This window comes from Rhamphochromis sp. 'chilingali', assembly GCF_963969265.1.
Source record: "Rhamphochromis sp. 'chilingali' genome assembly, chromosome: 6".
In the NCBI taxonomy this organism is placed as follows: Eukaryota; Metazoa; Chordata; class Actinopteri; order Cichliformes; family Cichlidae; genus Rhamphochromis; species Rhamphochromis sp. 'chilingali'.
The window spans coordinates 30,289,989-30,306,337 of NC_137933.1; the positions used below are offsets into that span (position 1 = coordinate 30,289,989).

A 16,349-nucleotide genomic window follows, 5' to 3' on the forward strand; every position below is an offset into this window, starting at 1 on the left:
GAACACTGACGAGTAATTCCCAAGGTGCTCTAAATAATATCATCTTTAATAATCAGGCTCATTTCATTGAGTAAAGAAGGATTTTAATCTTAAGAGTAGTTTTAGTAAAAACATAAGGATCATTTAGATGTTTTTTTTTTATTTTAATGGTAAATGATTCAACAGGATTTTGATAATGAACATATTTTTCTTACCAACACGAGTCAAAATGATTCGTTGCCTTTATACGGTTTTATTTTATCTTTGTTAAAAAACAAACAAAATATGAACATCTTTACTCCGACGCTTTTGTCAGTCATACACATCAACGAGATTTATTTATTATTTGCCAGAATGGAGGAGAGGTGCGGTGGAACGATTGGAGAGTCCGATGTTGACGTAATGACGTCAGAAGAACAGCGCGTGGGACCCTGCAGCCTCTTCGGCCCCCCTCCAGTCCGGAGAGACACAAGTTATCAGGGAGGCAGGCGAAGGGGCAGTTCATCTTCTTACATCTTTTCCTCGTCTACAATCCCCTCTACCCGTCCTGTATGGTGGATATTATTTTCAGCTCTTCTTTCTTGGGTGATATGGGGGATCATTCCAAAAGTAAGTAAGCCAAGCTGTTCGGTCAAGTTTTAAGTGGCAGATTTTGTTTTCGTCGCTGTGGCTACATGATATATTGGGCAGTGCGCCGATTATTTCACTTATTTTCTCAGTAATACTAAAGTAATTTGTGTGGCTGTGTGTTTCAGGTGAGATTGTGATAAACGAAACGATTCCGTATTTTGCTTTTTGAGTACTGGCTAAAGTCCCCAGCTGTTACATAACAGCAAGTGTTGTCAAGTCTGCAAAACAGAGAAGTTACTTTAAAACCCCCCCTCACAGTGAAACATTATAGAAATAAATGGTGCAGCTGTTTGTCGTGTTTCTTTCGGATGCATTTTCAGTCTGTGGACTCTTTGCAGAGAAGCCAGGATTCGCGATGTGTGTAGGATGTGGAAGTCAGATCCATGACCAGTACATACTGAGAGTCTCTCCCGATCTGGAGTGGCACGCAGCCTGTCTAAAGTGTGCGGAGTGCAGCCAGTACTTGGATGAGACCTGTACTTGTTTCGTCCGGGACGGCAAAACCTACTGCAAAAGAGATTATGTAAGGTAGGATTAAAAAAAATCCCCTAATTATCGAGTGATATTAGTCGGTATAAATTTAATGTTGGATGTATTTAGGCTATTGATTACAATTTCTATTATGAAAAAAGTGAGTGAACTGTGGACACAAAATAAAATCTAAATCACAAGAAAACCTCTGTAACATACATCCTAAATGCGCAATTTATTATAAAATTTTGCACTAACGAAAAACATATCTAGGCCTACACACTGCTTTAACATGTTATCAATGAAAATATATGATATGATGCCTTAAACGCTTAAAAGAGCTAAAACTTACATCTTTGACTGAACACCCCAAAGTTTGTGTGTGTGTGTGTGTGTGTTGTTATTTACATTTCCCGCAGATTTTTAATGCTATTCAATGAATCTATTCTTGCCAGGCTGTTTGGAATTAAATGCGCAAAATGCAACCTGGGATTCAGCAGCAGCGATTTGGTGATGAGAGCTCGGGATAACGTGTACCACATCGAGTGTTTTCGGTGCTCCGTGTGCAGCAGGCAACTGCTGCCGGGAGACGAGTTTTCTCTCCGGGAAGAGGAGCTGCTGTGCCGGGCAGACCACAGCCTGCTGCTGGAGAGGAGCTCCGCAGGAAGCCCCGTCAGTCCCGGACACATCCACTCCAACAGACCGCTGCACCTGGCAGGTCAGTTATTATTATTATTATTATTATTATTATTATTATTATTATTATTATTGTTCTTGTTGGCCCTGTGCATTTATTGAAACTATGTCCTAAAAACGCTCTTTTATAAAAACTTGTAAATTATAAGAGTTTATGTACAAATTATGAATAAAATCCTTGTAAAATGGTCAAGGTTTATTCTTATTATTATTATTTAAAACTTCTTCCGCTCCTCAGCATGCAAGTAATTTGTTGTGATTGGACTGTGTGTGTGTGTGTGTGTGTGTGTGTGTGTGTGTGTGTGTGTGTGTGTGTGTGTGTGTGTGTGTGTGTGTGTGTTTGTGTGCGTCAGCTGTGTGCTGCGACCTTTCTTAGGGCTAATTTCATAATTGATCTCGTTAGGAGTAACTTGCTCTGTTGCCATTATCTGAATAATCTGGTATTTGAGTCGGCTGTGACAGTGTGTGCGTGTGTGTACGTGTGTTCGCAGAGATCCTGAGGGCGTTTGACCACAGAAAGAAAATAAAGTAAACGTGAGAATTATGCTCACAACTTCCTGATTAGTAAAACAGAACAGGTTTGTACACGTCAGTAAAACACAGGTCTCTAGCTGTGCCATCGCTGCTCCTTTTTCACATTTAATAAAAATGTTCCATTTTATGGCGACAGCGATTCACGACGTGAGTTCAGCCGGAAAGTGCAGCCTTGAAAAACAGTTATTAAATGTAACAAATCGATTTTTACGCTTATTGTGCGTTATTTTATTACACTGCGAGAGACTGTAGAAATCATAATTGTTTTTCTTATCTTCAGATAAAAATTAAAGCAGCGGGCATTTCTGGCAATATTGATTTAAACAGCAGTTTACTGGAACGTGGTTTAAAAACGTTGCAGTTTTTTTTCTTGTCTTAGTTTAATTCACGTCAGGCTGATGAATATGGCTGGTTTTTCCTGCATAATGCAAATCCATCTAAAGTGATTTAGAAGGCGAAAGTGCACAGATGAATGGGCTGCAGAGTAATTGTATCAAAACATTAATGTTTCCTGTACAAGACCTTCTTAGTGTGTCACAGTCACTGACAGACCCTTTCTCCGTCCTCAGCAGATCCTGTAACGGTGCGGCAGGCTCCGCATCGGAACCACGTCCACAAGCAGTCGGAGAAGACAACGCGGGTCAGGACGGTGCTGAACGAGAAACAGCTCCACACGTTGCGGACCTGCTACAACGCCAACCCGAGGCCGGACGCGCTGATGAAGGAGCAGCTGGTGGAAATGACTGGCCTGAGCCCAAGGGTTATCCGGGTCTGGTTCCAGAACAAGCGCTGCAAAGACAAAAAGAAATCTATCCTCATGAAGCAGCTCCAGCAGCAGCAGCAGAGCGATAAGACTGTAAGCATCTTCGTAAGTTTGACCGCTTAATTACTATCTTCAATCGTTCTTTCATTTAAAGCCATGACCTGAATGTGAACTCGGTTATTTGTTTGATGCTGCCATACATCTTTGTGACATACAAGTTCTCCTGCAAAGTTGCAAACAGATGCAACTCCCACGAAAATAACCTGATAGCTTGTGAATTTTTTCTTTTTGTTTGCTTTGTGAATTTTTATTCTTCCATTAGTAGAAGCTAATCCTTTGCGTTTAACCTTTTGTAAACTTGTGATTCGACTTACCTTTACTTAGAATGAGGCCCAGTGCACCCTTGCAGTGCTATGCTGTATTCAAACTTTATGTCAATGAATAATAAATCACCTACTTTGACTTCAGCTGCCTGCCATAAAAGATAAAAAGGGTTCTCTGTATACAAGCTTTCTCTGTATTAGATCAGTTTTTCAGTCTTTTTTCCGCCCCTAAAAAAACTTCAATAAAAACCCCGTCCTTTATTTATTATTTATTATTATTTATTTTCCTCCCACAAATATTGCACTCATCACAAGTGGTCCATGAAGATGAGCATGTGCAGGGTTTATAGGGGTCAGAAGGATAAACAGAAGTTCTCTGAACACCACAGTTGTTGACAAATTCTTCCTTGCAGAAAAGAGACACATCGTTCTTATTCTGTGTGTTTTTGTAAAATATTCTCAGAGCCTGCAGGGCCTCACGGGGACGCCACTTGTGGCTGGGAGTCCAATTCGACACGAGGGGAACGTGCAGGGAAACCCAGTGGAGGTTCAGACCTACCAGCCTCCGTGGAAAGCTTTGAGTGAATTCGCCCTGCAGAGCGACCTGGATCAGCCAGCTTTTCAACAACTGGTGTGTGTGTTCAGGACAGACTGAATGTGACATGATTTATACAGGCTGCTGGTGCACTGCATGTGCACGAAAACAATAGCCAGTAAATTCTGTAGCATGCGGTCAAATACAGATATGCAACACATGCACGCACTCACATGCAAAGTAATTATATTGGGCCACGTGTGCGTCGTGTGCTTTGCAAAAGTAAAGCTGGACTTTCACACTTTCACACTTGCAAAAAACAAAAACTAAAAAAAAAGGTACTAAAGCAGTATTCTGGTACGTTGTTTTCTGCTCTCAGGTGTCTTTCTCTGAATCGGGATCTCTCGGGAACTCCTCGGGCAGCGACGTGACTTCTTTGTCTTCTCAGTTACCGGACACCCCGAACAGTATGGTACCCAGCCCGGTGGAGACGTGAAACGGGGCCATCCATCCATCCATCCTAATGGTCATCCCTCCTGCAAGGACAGTTGCAGCATGATCCCGGTCCCTTGCATGTGACCAACTCATCACATCGCCCGAATTTTCAGTGGAGAAAGCATTTTTTTCCTGACACGCAGAAGTCGGAACCAAGAGAGCACCAATTGACTCCGACTTTTCTTTTTCTTTCTTTTTTTCCGGAGTTTTCATTGACAAAAAACTAAGCAGAACAATTGTTGCATGACTTGATACGGAGAACGAAGATGTACAGAATACCTCCCGATGGATATATTACAACAAACCAACCGTCAGAAACAAATTGGAAACATTTCCACGGTGATCCAGATGGACATCTTGCAATTTAATGTGATCATAATGTGTCTTGTTTTTTTTCAACATGAGAATTTTTGATACATTCATTTCGTTGTCGAGTCCAGTTGACGTTTTGTCTTAAGCTCAGAGCATGATAATCTGCAAAGTATTCGTGTTGTAAAATATTTTATCTTAAGGGCAAGAAACAGGTTGTTTGAGCTTCTCGAACAAAAAGTAAATTATTGTTATATTATTTATTGTTAGGAAAGCGATTCGCTAAGGGATTATTAACTGAGAAAAAAATAAAAACACTGAATACATAAAGTGTCTTCGTGACCAGTCATTGTACAGGCGCATTATTATTTCACATGTGCATTTATAAAGCAATGCAATTTAATATATTTTAAAAAACGCTTTAAAATTAGTAACTACTGCCCATCTGCCACTTTATGGACCTAATTAAGATTTTCAGGCGCTTTTATTGTGATAAAAATAAATTCAGTCCAGTCCCAAATACAGGGAACAGATTTTCACTCTTCCTGACAGCGTGTAATTTCTGATTAAAAAAACACAGCAACAAATTACCTACAAATTTCATTCTAGGGCGTGTTTCGTATTTTAAAAGCATTAATTTCTGCTACGCTGAATATGTTGTTTGTCCTGTTCAACCTGAGTGAAGCTGGCTCTGTGGTCTTATCACCCCCCTCCATCTTGCGGTGTATTCCCCTTCGGTTATATGGCAGGAATCGGCCATTGGTCATTTACTATCTCGGGGGCAAAAATCTGCTGTAAATTCTGCTCAGTCCAGTTACTCTAGTTGAGTCACAAGCCGGTCTAGACAGCGCGCAGGGATCGGCGACCTCTTATCTAGTCCTGGCATCACCTGCAAACGATACACTGACTGAAGCCACAACAAACTAAACACCCCCCACCTTTGACACACTCAAACCCTCAGCAAAGCCCCTCGTAACTGAGGGGAACTGAGAGCAGCTCGTAAAGGGTCACTTCTCCTCTTCGGTTTATTTTCCTTTACTAAATTGCGTTATTGCACTCGGGTCAGCCGAGATGACAGCTCAGACTAAATGGACTGGCATATCTTGCACTGTGTAACAAACCACACACAAACCAAAGTCATCATTTATGTGAAATCTGTGGATAAAGCATTTTAAGATGTACGTAGGAATTTACTCACTTTAATTTTTTTTTGTTAGGTATTTAGTCTATTACATTTGCTCTAAAGAATTTCTCACTCAATGCACTTTTGGTTCTGTGGAATCTAAAACAAAAGGGAAGATACAAGAGTGAAAAGCGTCTTCAGTGCCAACAATAGACTTAATGGTTTCGGATAATTCTCTTAATCGATTTCTATCGGAAATAACTAGAAACATTTTGAGCATCGTTTCCTTTCTTTTAGACTCAATATAGTGATTTATTTTTCGTATTTACACCGGGCGCCTTTTCACCAAAACAAATGTTTGCAGTTTTTGTTTTTCGTGCTCTGTCAGTGTCTTAATTGTGAAGCTGAATGACAAAGGGCAGATAATAGATTTGTAATCGAGCTATTTCAAATAAGATAGGAAAACAATGCGAGCTGATTAAGATAACATAGATAAGCGAGGAATAACAATGGCGTTTACAGGCAAGAATGCGAGGCCTATTAACTCTCCCTCCCAGAAAATCATTAAGGGACGTTTTCCTATAATGTATGGACGCTGTTGCAATTTCTATTATTATTTTAAAACAATAATAATAAAAAAATAATAAAATCAAATCGAGCCACATTTGTTAAAATAACACAAGCTCAGGCTTTATTTGTGGAGTTACATCATCGATTCTGCTTAAAGTGAAAAATAATTCCTTTGTTGCTTAGATGCTCTTCAAGTCTGTTTTAAAATCCGGACATGCTTCAAATGTAACTGAAAAAAAGAGAACTTTCACTGAATTAGAAAAGGGCGAACTCTTCAATAACCTTTAAACGCACAATTACACTCGACAAAAATCATTTGACTCAGGCGTTCGGGTGTGAAGTTTATTTTCCATCTTGTGTTTTCAGTTCTTATGCGATCCCGCGCTGCCAATACAGATCAGAGATCAGACCCTCTGACATCTATACAATGAGCTTAATTAAGTAGCCCAGCTGCTGGGAGTACGATCTTCTATCACGTCCATCAGTGGGCGTTTCCTCCCAGTGTGTTAAATAAGAACCAAAATAAACACCGCTGATCCCTGCTCAGTAGACTCACTAACACACACGCACCTAAGGCTACTTTGTCTGCAGCTCTCACTCTTTTCCATACAGACTTAATTTTAATGGAGACATTGTAGGCTTTGTTGTGTCCCGGTTCGTTGCATTAAAGCTATGACAGATACCCTGTTAAATCTATACCTCCCAACTTTGACCCAGAACCACCGACACCCGATTAACTTCTAGCAGAGCTGATAACGAGTCTGCGCGTGTCATGTTGCCACAGTGCAACTAGATGCTGTTGGAGGGAGTGACACGATGTCATTAATGATTAAGAGGAGGAGTCCATTTAAAGGTGTGATGTAATTCTCTAATTGGTGGAGGGGTGGGCGTAATTAGATCAGGAGGGAAGTAGCAGTGCCGTCCTCCTCAAGACGCATCTTTCACGAGTGGATCACTTATTTATTTATTAGATTTTTTTTCGACAAGTTTTTGTTCTGTTTTCTAGAGAAAAACAAGAAATGCACAAGGAAATAACAATGCCTCGTTTTGGATTTCCACATCCGTTTTTGCATTCGTCCCCCCAAACAACAACTGTAGCTAATATTCAAAATGGCACTCTATATGATTTAATAGAACGGGTCAGATATTTATGGACCTTCATCACTTTATAATTATTATTTATTCTTATTAATGATCCTTAATTGCTGTTAAATTTTAACGTTTTCTAGGTATTGCTACGGCACTAGTTTATCTTGAGCTCTTTAGGCCCCAATGAAGTCATTTCCTCATGAAATTGCTGCTTTCTTTCTTACTTTTTCTTGCTTGGTAATTTTTAGTAATAATCTACAGTAATCCTGCACTGAACACGAACACATTCATAATACACATTCGCGTTCATCAAACGTAGCAGTTTGCCGTTTACTAAATGTGATATTACATCTGATAAAGTTAAAATAATAATACAGAAAAATAAAGACACTCCGAACTCGTTTTTCCTTTTCTTTTTTTTCTTTTGATGAATTTTAGGTAATCAGTGGTTAAAGTGAAGCTATCCAACTATTTAGGCACATAGACAAAAAAAAAATGGGACACAGAGTAAAGAGATTAATGTACTTTGTGTCGATTTGACTTGCATAAGTAATTTTAAAAAATGTAGAACTGTCATATTATGTGAACCACCCACTTAATCTAACAGCCTTGCCATTGGTAGACCACAAATTATTATTATTATTAGTATTATTGTTAAACTAACATCCTCATGTTGACCGTCTCTGATTTTCTCATCAAGACAGTTTATATTCTGCTTTTAGAAAGGTTGAATTTCGTACGGATAGAAAAACAAAAAGAAAAAAAGTGAACGACAGAAAACTGCTTTTAGAAAAAAAAGTGAGCTCATACTGTTCAATTAGCATTACTACATAGTCGAAATTTTGTAAAAGTGGCGTGTGCATGATTTCTGTGAAGTCTCTGCGAAAGTTTCGACTCTTGAGTTCCACTGTGACCTTGGTGTAGCTTTGGGGGCCACCAGCAGAGGAACAGCCGGGACGAACTTCAAGTCCGAAACTCTCAAGGGAAGCTTTCTGACAAACTGACTTAATGCAGAGACGTTTTGTTCTATTTTAAAAGAGGGAGAGAGAGAGAGAGAGAGAGAGAGAGAGAGAGAGAGAGAGAGAGAGAGAGAGAGAGACAAGACAAAAGGGGGCTCAGTGTGGTGGGGTAAGAGAACACGTTTGGAAACAATGAGTTGACTGAGATTCTCAGTAGATTTATTAAAATTAAATAATTTAATATAACAAAGATGTGAAGCAAAGTCTACTTATTCTGGCATTCTGGCTAACTAACTAGGAAGCAAACCTAGAAATGAATTACTCCTTTAAAAATTATTGATTCCTATGAAATAAAAAAAAATCTTTATTTGTCTTATTTGTTCTAATGTGAAACAGCCAAAAAAAACCAAGCATTGCCCTCAGTATGAAATTCAATGCATCTTATTCTGTATTTACACGTTTTCTGCACCTCTGGCAAGGTGTTAAATGTGAAATTTAAGGACCAATTTATCTTAGATGGGTAATAGCCAATTTAACATCTGGTGACAAGAATTTAATCATCTGTACTCTTAGGTTACAGTGATGATGAAAGGATAGTGTCAACATCTGTGTGTATTACCTTGCATCTTGTGCACTATTGATCCTGGAGAATAAATGCTGCTTTTACGGGAAAATGACACAGTGAGTAAATATCCACATATTATCCTGTAAACATTTTAAATCCCTGAGGTGTGATGAGATATTTTAGAATGCTGAATTTAAAAAAATTGTCCCTTTATGTGCTGTGACCTATTTTGACCGACATGTTTTATTTTTAAGGCCAATTTTCTATCTCGATTTAAATGAGTTAAAACTGCAAAAGGAGGGAACTTTGCATGCAGCAAAGTTTCTTTCTTATATTCTATGGTACTTTAGGTGAATCTGTTGGGAAAGACATTGCAACAGTAGCAACTTGCATTACACCACAAAAGCCATATGTGTGTGCACTGAAGCATGCATGCTCTCATCCGTGCATGCAAAAGTTTCTGGGCATGTTGTGTGCGTGAGCAGGGATGGTGAGCAGACCTCAGGCTTACCTGGAACACACACAGAGAGCCACAATCAGCCTCTCTGGTATCGCTGCTGAGACAGTGTCAGATCTCTGTAAATCACAGCGCCCCACCCACACATAAATCTACTGCAAAAACAACACACCAACACCCATTAGGAGGAGAGAGAAAGGCTGGAGCCGCCCCGCTTTACAATGACTTGCTATAAAACACAATGAGGGTTCACCTGTACTTGCCACCTCCCTTTGAGAAGGAAAACTGTCATTAGCCGAACAAAAAGGATAAACAAGTGTCACTGGAAGCAAACAATGAGGCAGTGAGCGTGAGTCACTTAAGATGAGAAACGGCATCAAAAGATTTGAGGGAGACACACTGGCGTTCGTGAGGGTCATATCAGTGTCAGTTCAGGAGTTCAAGAATGTTTTGTGTTTTAGATTTAGGACTAAAGCTCAATTAACCTCCTGACTCACGAGTTAAAATTTGGAAAGAAATAACCTTTAATTATAGCATTCAGAGCAGAAAATGAAATGTAAATGCCGCTGAAATACTGTTCCTGTCAGCTTCAAATACAGTGACTCATCTTTTCATGAAAGAGGGAAATTAAGTTCAAGTTTATATTGATCTTTTCATCCAAGGGAGGCCATAGTTTGTCAAAAACACATATATATGCACTCACTGAAGTATACGTAATTTTATATATGTGTGCTTTACATCTATTTGCATCTGTTGGATGTGGAAATATTTTTAAATATCAATGCAAAATCGTTCCTAAAAAACAGGCGTTAGGTCCACCTTTTCATCAGTGCCACAGCAGCAGCAGCAGCAGCAGCAGCCTGGAAACGCCCACATACTGTGACCAGCTTAAGAAATGGTCCTCGGCACTGAGGACACACAGGGAGCAGCACAAATGGTCCTGAGTCAGTGAGAGATAAAGAGAACAAAATGAAAAAAGGGGGAAGAGGGTACAAAAAGGGAGGGGAGGGCTCTGTATGCCAACTGCTGTGATCCCCTCGTCCCAAGACAGTCCTGCCACTTTAAGAAATGAAGCAATATCATTAATGGAGGCCTCTGAGGGCTGACATCTTGCTCCAATTCACCAGTCCCCCGTCCATCACACTATTACGGTAGGCCCAGCAGTATTAAAATCCAATCACTCCTCTGGCTAGTTTGATTAAGGAGGGCAACTGCACAAAGGAGGGGCTCTGACCCATTGTTGCCTTTGCCAGGGAGTCCCCAGAGGCTGGAACAGGTTTTGGCCACAGACAGGGCCCAGTCACAACCCTTTAGACTGATGCAGAGTCAGTCCAAAATGTTGAATTTTTTTGTTTTGTTTTCTCTTACACTTGTCAGCATGGGCAGAGGCTCATGTCAAACAATGGTCAGACATAGCTTGCAGAAATGACTCATGCTGGATGAAGCGTGTTTATTTGGGAAAAGGAAACTGAATTTTTCAAATTCACTGTGGGTTATGTGAGGCCAACATCCAAGAGTTATATTAAAAAAAACCCAAATACAGCGCCACACACACTTAGGATATCAAATAATACAGAAAGACAGCTACTTAAAAATGCATATGCTGTTTTTATTTTTATTTATTTATTTATTTTTACATCAACACAGCGGATCTTTCAACTGTAAGAATATGGCCGTTTGCAACTTTGATCCAGACTCATATATCTTCATGTCTATTTGATAAGTAGACATTCATGATTCCCAGAGGATAAATCCAACAACTTTCAGGTTTCCTCATTCTTCCACCAGTGACACTGATATTTCACAACAGTGGATGAATAAGTAGCTGGGAAACATTTTCTAGTGCTCAGAGGATGTAGTGGCTTTGACTTGGTGATACTGTTATATTACTACACTATCAGCACACTACACAAGTCAAGTTTTCATTTATTCTGTCAATTATAGCATCATAGCTTTTAGATTTAATGGACTGACACAAAGTCTTTTACAAATATTTAAAGGATGAGTCCCATTAACTTAGGTGATGATGGGATTTTTACTCAAACGACATCATCATGATGTACGCACAACACTTCTAATTTAAATTAATTCTCAAACCACCGCTGTATTCTTAAACACTTCATTCTCATACAGGTGCTAGTACTGTGGACTTATTTGTTACTGTTTTCGTTTTCATTAGAAGTTTCTGGATTCCCTGTCTGCATCATTATATTCAACATCCCTGTTTTTTCTCATTTTGTATTCGAGTGTCTCAGTATTCCAGTACTGGTGAGAAATGTGACATTTAAAAAACTAAATATTGAAAGCATCTTCATAATAAATCATCATCACCAATATAGATGCAGATTCCCAAAATAGAGAAGAAAACACTGTGAATGAAAAGACTGATGTCCGTTCACAAATCTTTTTGACCTTTTTTCCTTGTGTTGTTATTTGTTATGGAAAAGTGATTAATTGGTTTTTTAGCCAGTAAATTGCTTTTTTTGTTCATTTATTTTTTTTTTTTTTATACAAGGCCACTGCTGCTCTGCTTGGGTTCCATTTCATCGGTCAGATTGTGTCTGGGAAAAAAGGCAGCATCACAGGTACAGACCCTAGAGCAAATTAAAACCAGAAGGCCAGGGCGAGCCTCTTCGACCACAGTGACATAAATTACTGGGATTTACAAGATTTTTAAAACACTTTTAACAATACTCCCCTTTTAATGTGCTCTCTGTTTAATAATGCACTTTAGGTTTTAAGAGCATGATAAACAAACCAATAATTCACTTTTTTATCATCTGAGGGTGAAGCCCTTCAGGACTGCCTTCTACAGCAGTGTTCAAAGGGTCCACAAACAGATGAAATGAATGGCTGTCGCAAGATGTTTTGGGCAACAGTTGAGACGTAACTGGTGATCACTTTTCTTTCTTGAGGATTAAAGTACACTAGGGTTCATTTTCCCAAGAACTGGGCAACATTTTAAAGGGACACCGATACTGAAACGAATAAACAAAAGTACTTGTAACAGAAGTTACTGGCTTGTGTCATGAGATGGGGCAGGAAGACTCTTCGGTCATGTGCATGGTCCTCTGGATATTCAACATTAAAAGGCGAGGCAAGTTTTTAATGTAAGAAAAGAACCTATCACTGTGCGTCTGTTTAAGTGGTAAAAAAAAAGGCAGCAAAGAGCTAGAGAACTATAGATTTACATCCTGCTCCCCCTGTAAAAAACTGCATTTTTTTAGACTCATGTTAAGTCAACATGGCTCCGTTGTGCTATACACTCATTTAAGTGTGTGTGTGCGTGCGCGTGTGTGTGCGTGTGTGTGTGTGTGTGTGTGTGTCAGTAGGTAAGTGAGATCTGGGAAAGCTCACGGTAGCGTTTGGCTGGACTTTTCAGTGTGCAAAGCCTCACAGGATAAGTTAATGATTCTCCTGACTGCCAAGACATATAAAGAGGACTCAGCAAGGCTTTCATAAATCTTCAAACAATGAAATTCAAAGATTAGTCATCTTTCAGCAAGCAAAGAATGTTATAGTGTGAAAAAAGGATAAACATAGAACAAATGTCTTCCTATGGGAACTGAGACGCTATTGTCATAAATGTAAGCATAAGCAGTGCAAGACCTAGTCTGTGCTAGAGCGAGGAACTGGAACTGAACGCACACCCACACTGACACACTCACAAAGAATGATGCGCATGTATGCTTTATGGACCTACGCTCTCCCCTTGCACTAACACACATTACCCAACCCACTACCAGCCACCACAAATCACTAGGCCATCTCATATAATCCTACGCCAGGCAGTGCCACAGCATTAAACGTCCAAACAAATTGTCCTTCGTCAAGTGCTCGCTGCAGGGGAAGACATAAAGCAAAACCAGATAGCTGGGCAGAACTATAGGCTTGGATCTAGAGCAGTGGCAGTCTCTTCGTAGCTTTAGGAAACAGAACGATAAAGTCTTTGCGACTCTCAGCCTGTCAGCCTACATTAAACTTCCCTTTGCAACTTTTTGTGAAAGAGATTTCAAGGATAACAGAGGCACTGAAGGACCACTCGATAAGACAAACGGGCACATGTGCTCTTCTCTCATCTTATTCCTGCAACGGTTTATCAGAGTCAAATAAAGTAAACTCCTTCAGTTCTTTAGAGTCACAAGACTACAGTTTCACAAATAACTCCTTTTTAGACTAGATTAAAAATAAAACATGCATGTATAAGCGAGCAAATCCTTTGAATGCCTGCTTTCAAGTAGATTTATAGATTTTTATCTGCTCTTGTTCTGTGGCTCTGGAGATGGAGATCCACTAGTGGATTATTATGAATTTTTTATACAGATAGCCATGGTGCCCAGATGGTGACTCCAAAGGATGATTGTAACTTCTGACTATTCATCTAGCACCAACTTTATCAAAAAAGTATTTCTGGGAGTTGGGTGTTATGTGAAATTGTTACCTGTATTAAATAAAGAACTATGAACAATTCATCTAAGATAGAGCTAAATCTACACATATTTAAGCTGGTTGTTGTTAGCTAGTATACTTTATTCACCTTTAACGTTAAGCATCAATAGCTGTACAACATTTGATTTTTACTTTTTTCATATTGTTTTTTATTTCAACCGTAACCCATAAAGGAAATGGTCATCCCCTTGCTTTATTTGGTAATGTGCTGTTTTTTGCAACAATGACACGAAGCACAAACAATAACGCAACAAATTAAAGAACAAAAGAGATACATGTTTGTTCCTAGTGTAGACATCCTGGACATCCTTTACTGGGAGATCTGAGATATGCATTGGTCTAATAGGAGCTGGAAGTGGGCATGGTCAGGTTTCTGATAAGAGTGAGGGCACGGCTGTATCTGGGAGATCTGAGAAATGCCGAAGGCTCTTGTGAAAAGGAAGCTAGACTTAAGCTGCTGAAGAGACTTATCTTTACAGTTTCCTATACCACCTGCTGACAGATCCCAAGACTGTGTAAATTCCTCTGCCCCTTGAAATGACTCCGACCAGACAATGAGACGACACTTTGTGTACTGATGTTTACTATAACACAGAGAACAGAAGAGATTTTACAAGGTATGTGGGACACAAAGACAAACACAAGTTACATGTGTTGCAAATTGTGTTTGAAAATGGACAATCCTTGAAGTAAACTAATGGAGCGTGCTTTATACCCTGTCTGCATATACTCACTCTGTGATTTAGCACAAAACTCCTGCAGGATACATCAGTATATTAAGTAAGTATATTAATTTACTGTATTTATCAGAAGCTTTGCTTTGATGGCTCAGTAGCATGAGTACATTTTACTTAAAAAATCTCCTCTAAATAGTCATACAGTTTTGTTCAAATTTGTAGATGACAAGAGGATGATTCAATGTGTGAAGAACTCCAGGGTTGGAAACATGGCTCAGTGTTATTGTAAAATGACGGTGTATAAGTCACTCCTGAGATGGCTTTTGTACTATTGGAAAGAGTTATTTACATCCGAAGAGCTGGGGGCATTTATCATCCGGGGATAGTGGCTCCCCTTCAAAGTTTTCCTTTTTATGACGTGCATTATTTCTCGTGCACACACATAAACAAAGCCAGGGCTGCCGGCACTGAATCAGCAGACTGTGTCACCGAGTGGCCTCTGGGTCAGGCCAGCTTTCTTGTGCCGCCAGTGCTTACATTAGCATGTGAAAGGCTAAAGCTGTTCCAAATATTCCCTCTAAACATTTATCCTGCCTGAACCCCGCATGGAAAAATTCCAGGGAGAGGGATGGATGTAGGATGCAACTACTAATTAGCTTTTGTCATGACAAATCAATTAACAAGGTGACAAAATGCATGTTCAACCAATAAACAGAGAAAAAAGGATTCTAACTGACTGAAAAAAAAAGTTATTTACTCTTGGGTTTGATTAGGAAATAAGTTTGCGTAGTTGGGATTTAGGAGTTTATATATTTGCATTTTATTTCCATTTTCACATGGGTTTAAAACATGTTCCACATGTCTCTTCCTTCATCAGAAAAGTCCAGCCTGTCTATAGTATGGCAGGCAGGCAGGCACCGGGAGTCTGTGTTTACACTGGAAGTGCCTGGAAATGAATTTCCCCACACTAGTCTCATTTGTCTTATCAATCTGTAAATGTGCTGCCTTGATGATGGAGAGGCACATTTAAAACATTCAAAAAGGTGTTTCTCATATGCTCGAAACTGGCTTCATTCCTCTTTATGCAAAGCAATAAGCACCAAGGAGCAGCTAGAAGTGAAAAAACAACATCCTGTTACTTGGAAGCACCCAATTTTTGCTGCTGCACTGCTGCACATTTTTTAAATTAGCAGAGTGCGTCTGCTGGGGGAGGACCTTGGTGGGGCGTATAAATATTCAAAAGGTACATGTCGTATTCCCAGTCTGCTCATTCTGTTAACTTTTCCACACTGCGAGCTGAATCATCTGTCATTCACCCTAATTTAATCATCAGCCACTCTCATTCAATTATCCAATATAATATGCAAATGAGGTGAACAATGGCCAGCTCGTGCTAATTATGTACATCAGAATAATTAAATTGGATAGAAGTGGTGGAGGGGAACTGGACAATCATAAAATGGGGAGCAGATTCTTTAATTAAGGCTGCAAAAATTTTATTAGAATCTGTAATCTGCCCGTAAATTGTTGAATGGTGGCCATGCACAGGGGGGACATTACTCTTATTGGAAAGCGCTCCCTGAAGACTGGTTCACGGAAGCACAGTGGCTCATATCAAGGGCAAATCCATTCTAAAACAGGATTCCTATTTATTATAGCAGTGATCCTGGAATGTGAGCATAAACAACTTCCCTCAAAAGACTGCAAACCGTAAAACTGTTATCA

The 16,349-nt window shown here is 39.6% G+C and overlaps 1 protein-coding gene across 5 annotated transcripts; it reads left to right on the forward strand.

The window, feature by feature from the left end:
* The first annotated feature begins 441 nt into the window (after positions 1 to 441).
* On the forward strand, positions 442 to 9,138 carry isl2b (ISL LIM homeobox 2b). 5 transcript variants are annotated; one of them, XM_080885496.1, is made up of 6 exons: positions 442 to 588; positions 948 to 1,137; positions 1,536 to 1,798; positions 2,880 to 3,178; positions 3,860 to 4,027; positions 4,311 to 9,131. In XM_080885496.1, exons 1-6 carry the CDS (start codon positions 531 to 533, stop codon positions 4,425 to 4,427), a joined length of 1,095 nt encoding a protein of 364 aa, XP_080741622.1. In that variant the 5' UTR covers positions 442 to 530; the 3' UTR covers positions 4,428 to 9,131. The 5 variants fall into 5 exon arrangements, with proteins under 5 accessions (XP_080741622.1, XP_080741624.1, XP_080741623.1 ...); XM_080885498.1 differs by having other exon boundaries at positions 2,880 to 3,166; XM_080885497.1 differs by having other exon boundaries at positions 2,883 to 3,178.
* Positions 9,139 to 16,349: the final 7,211 nt, after the last annotated feature.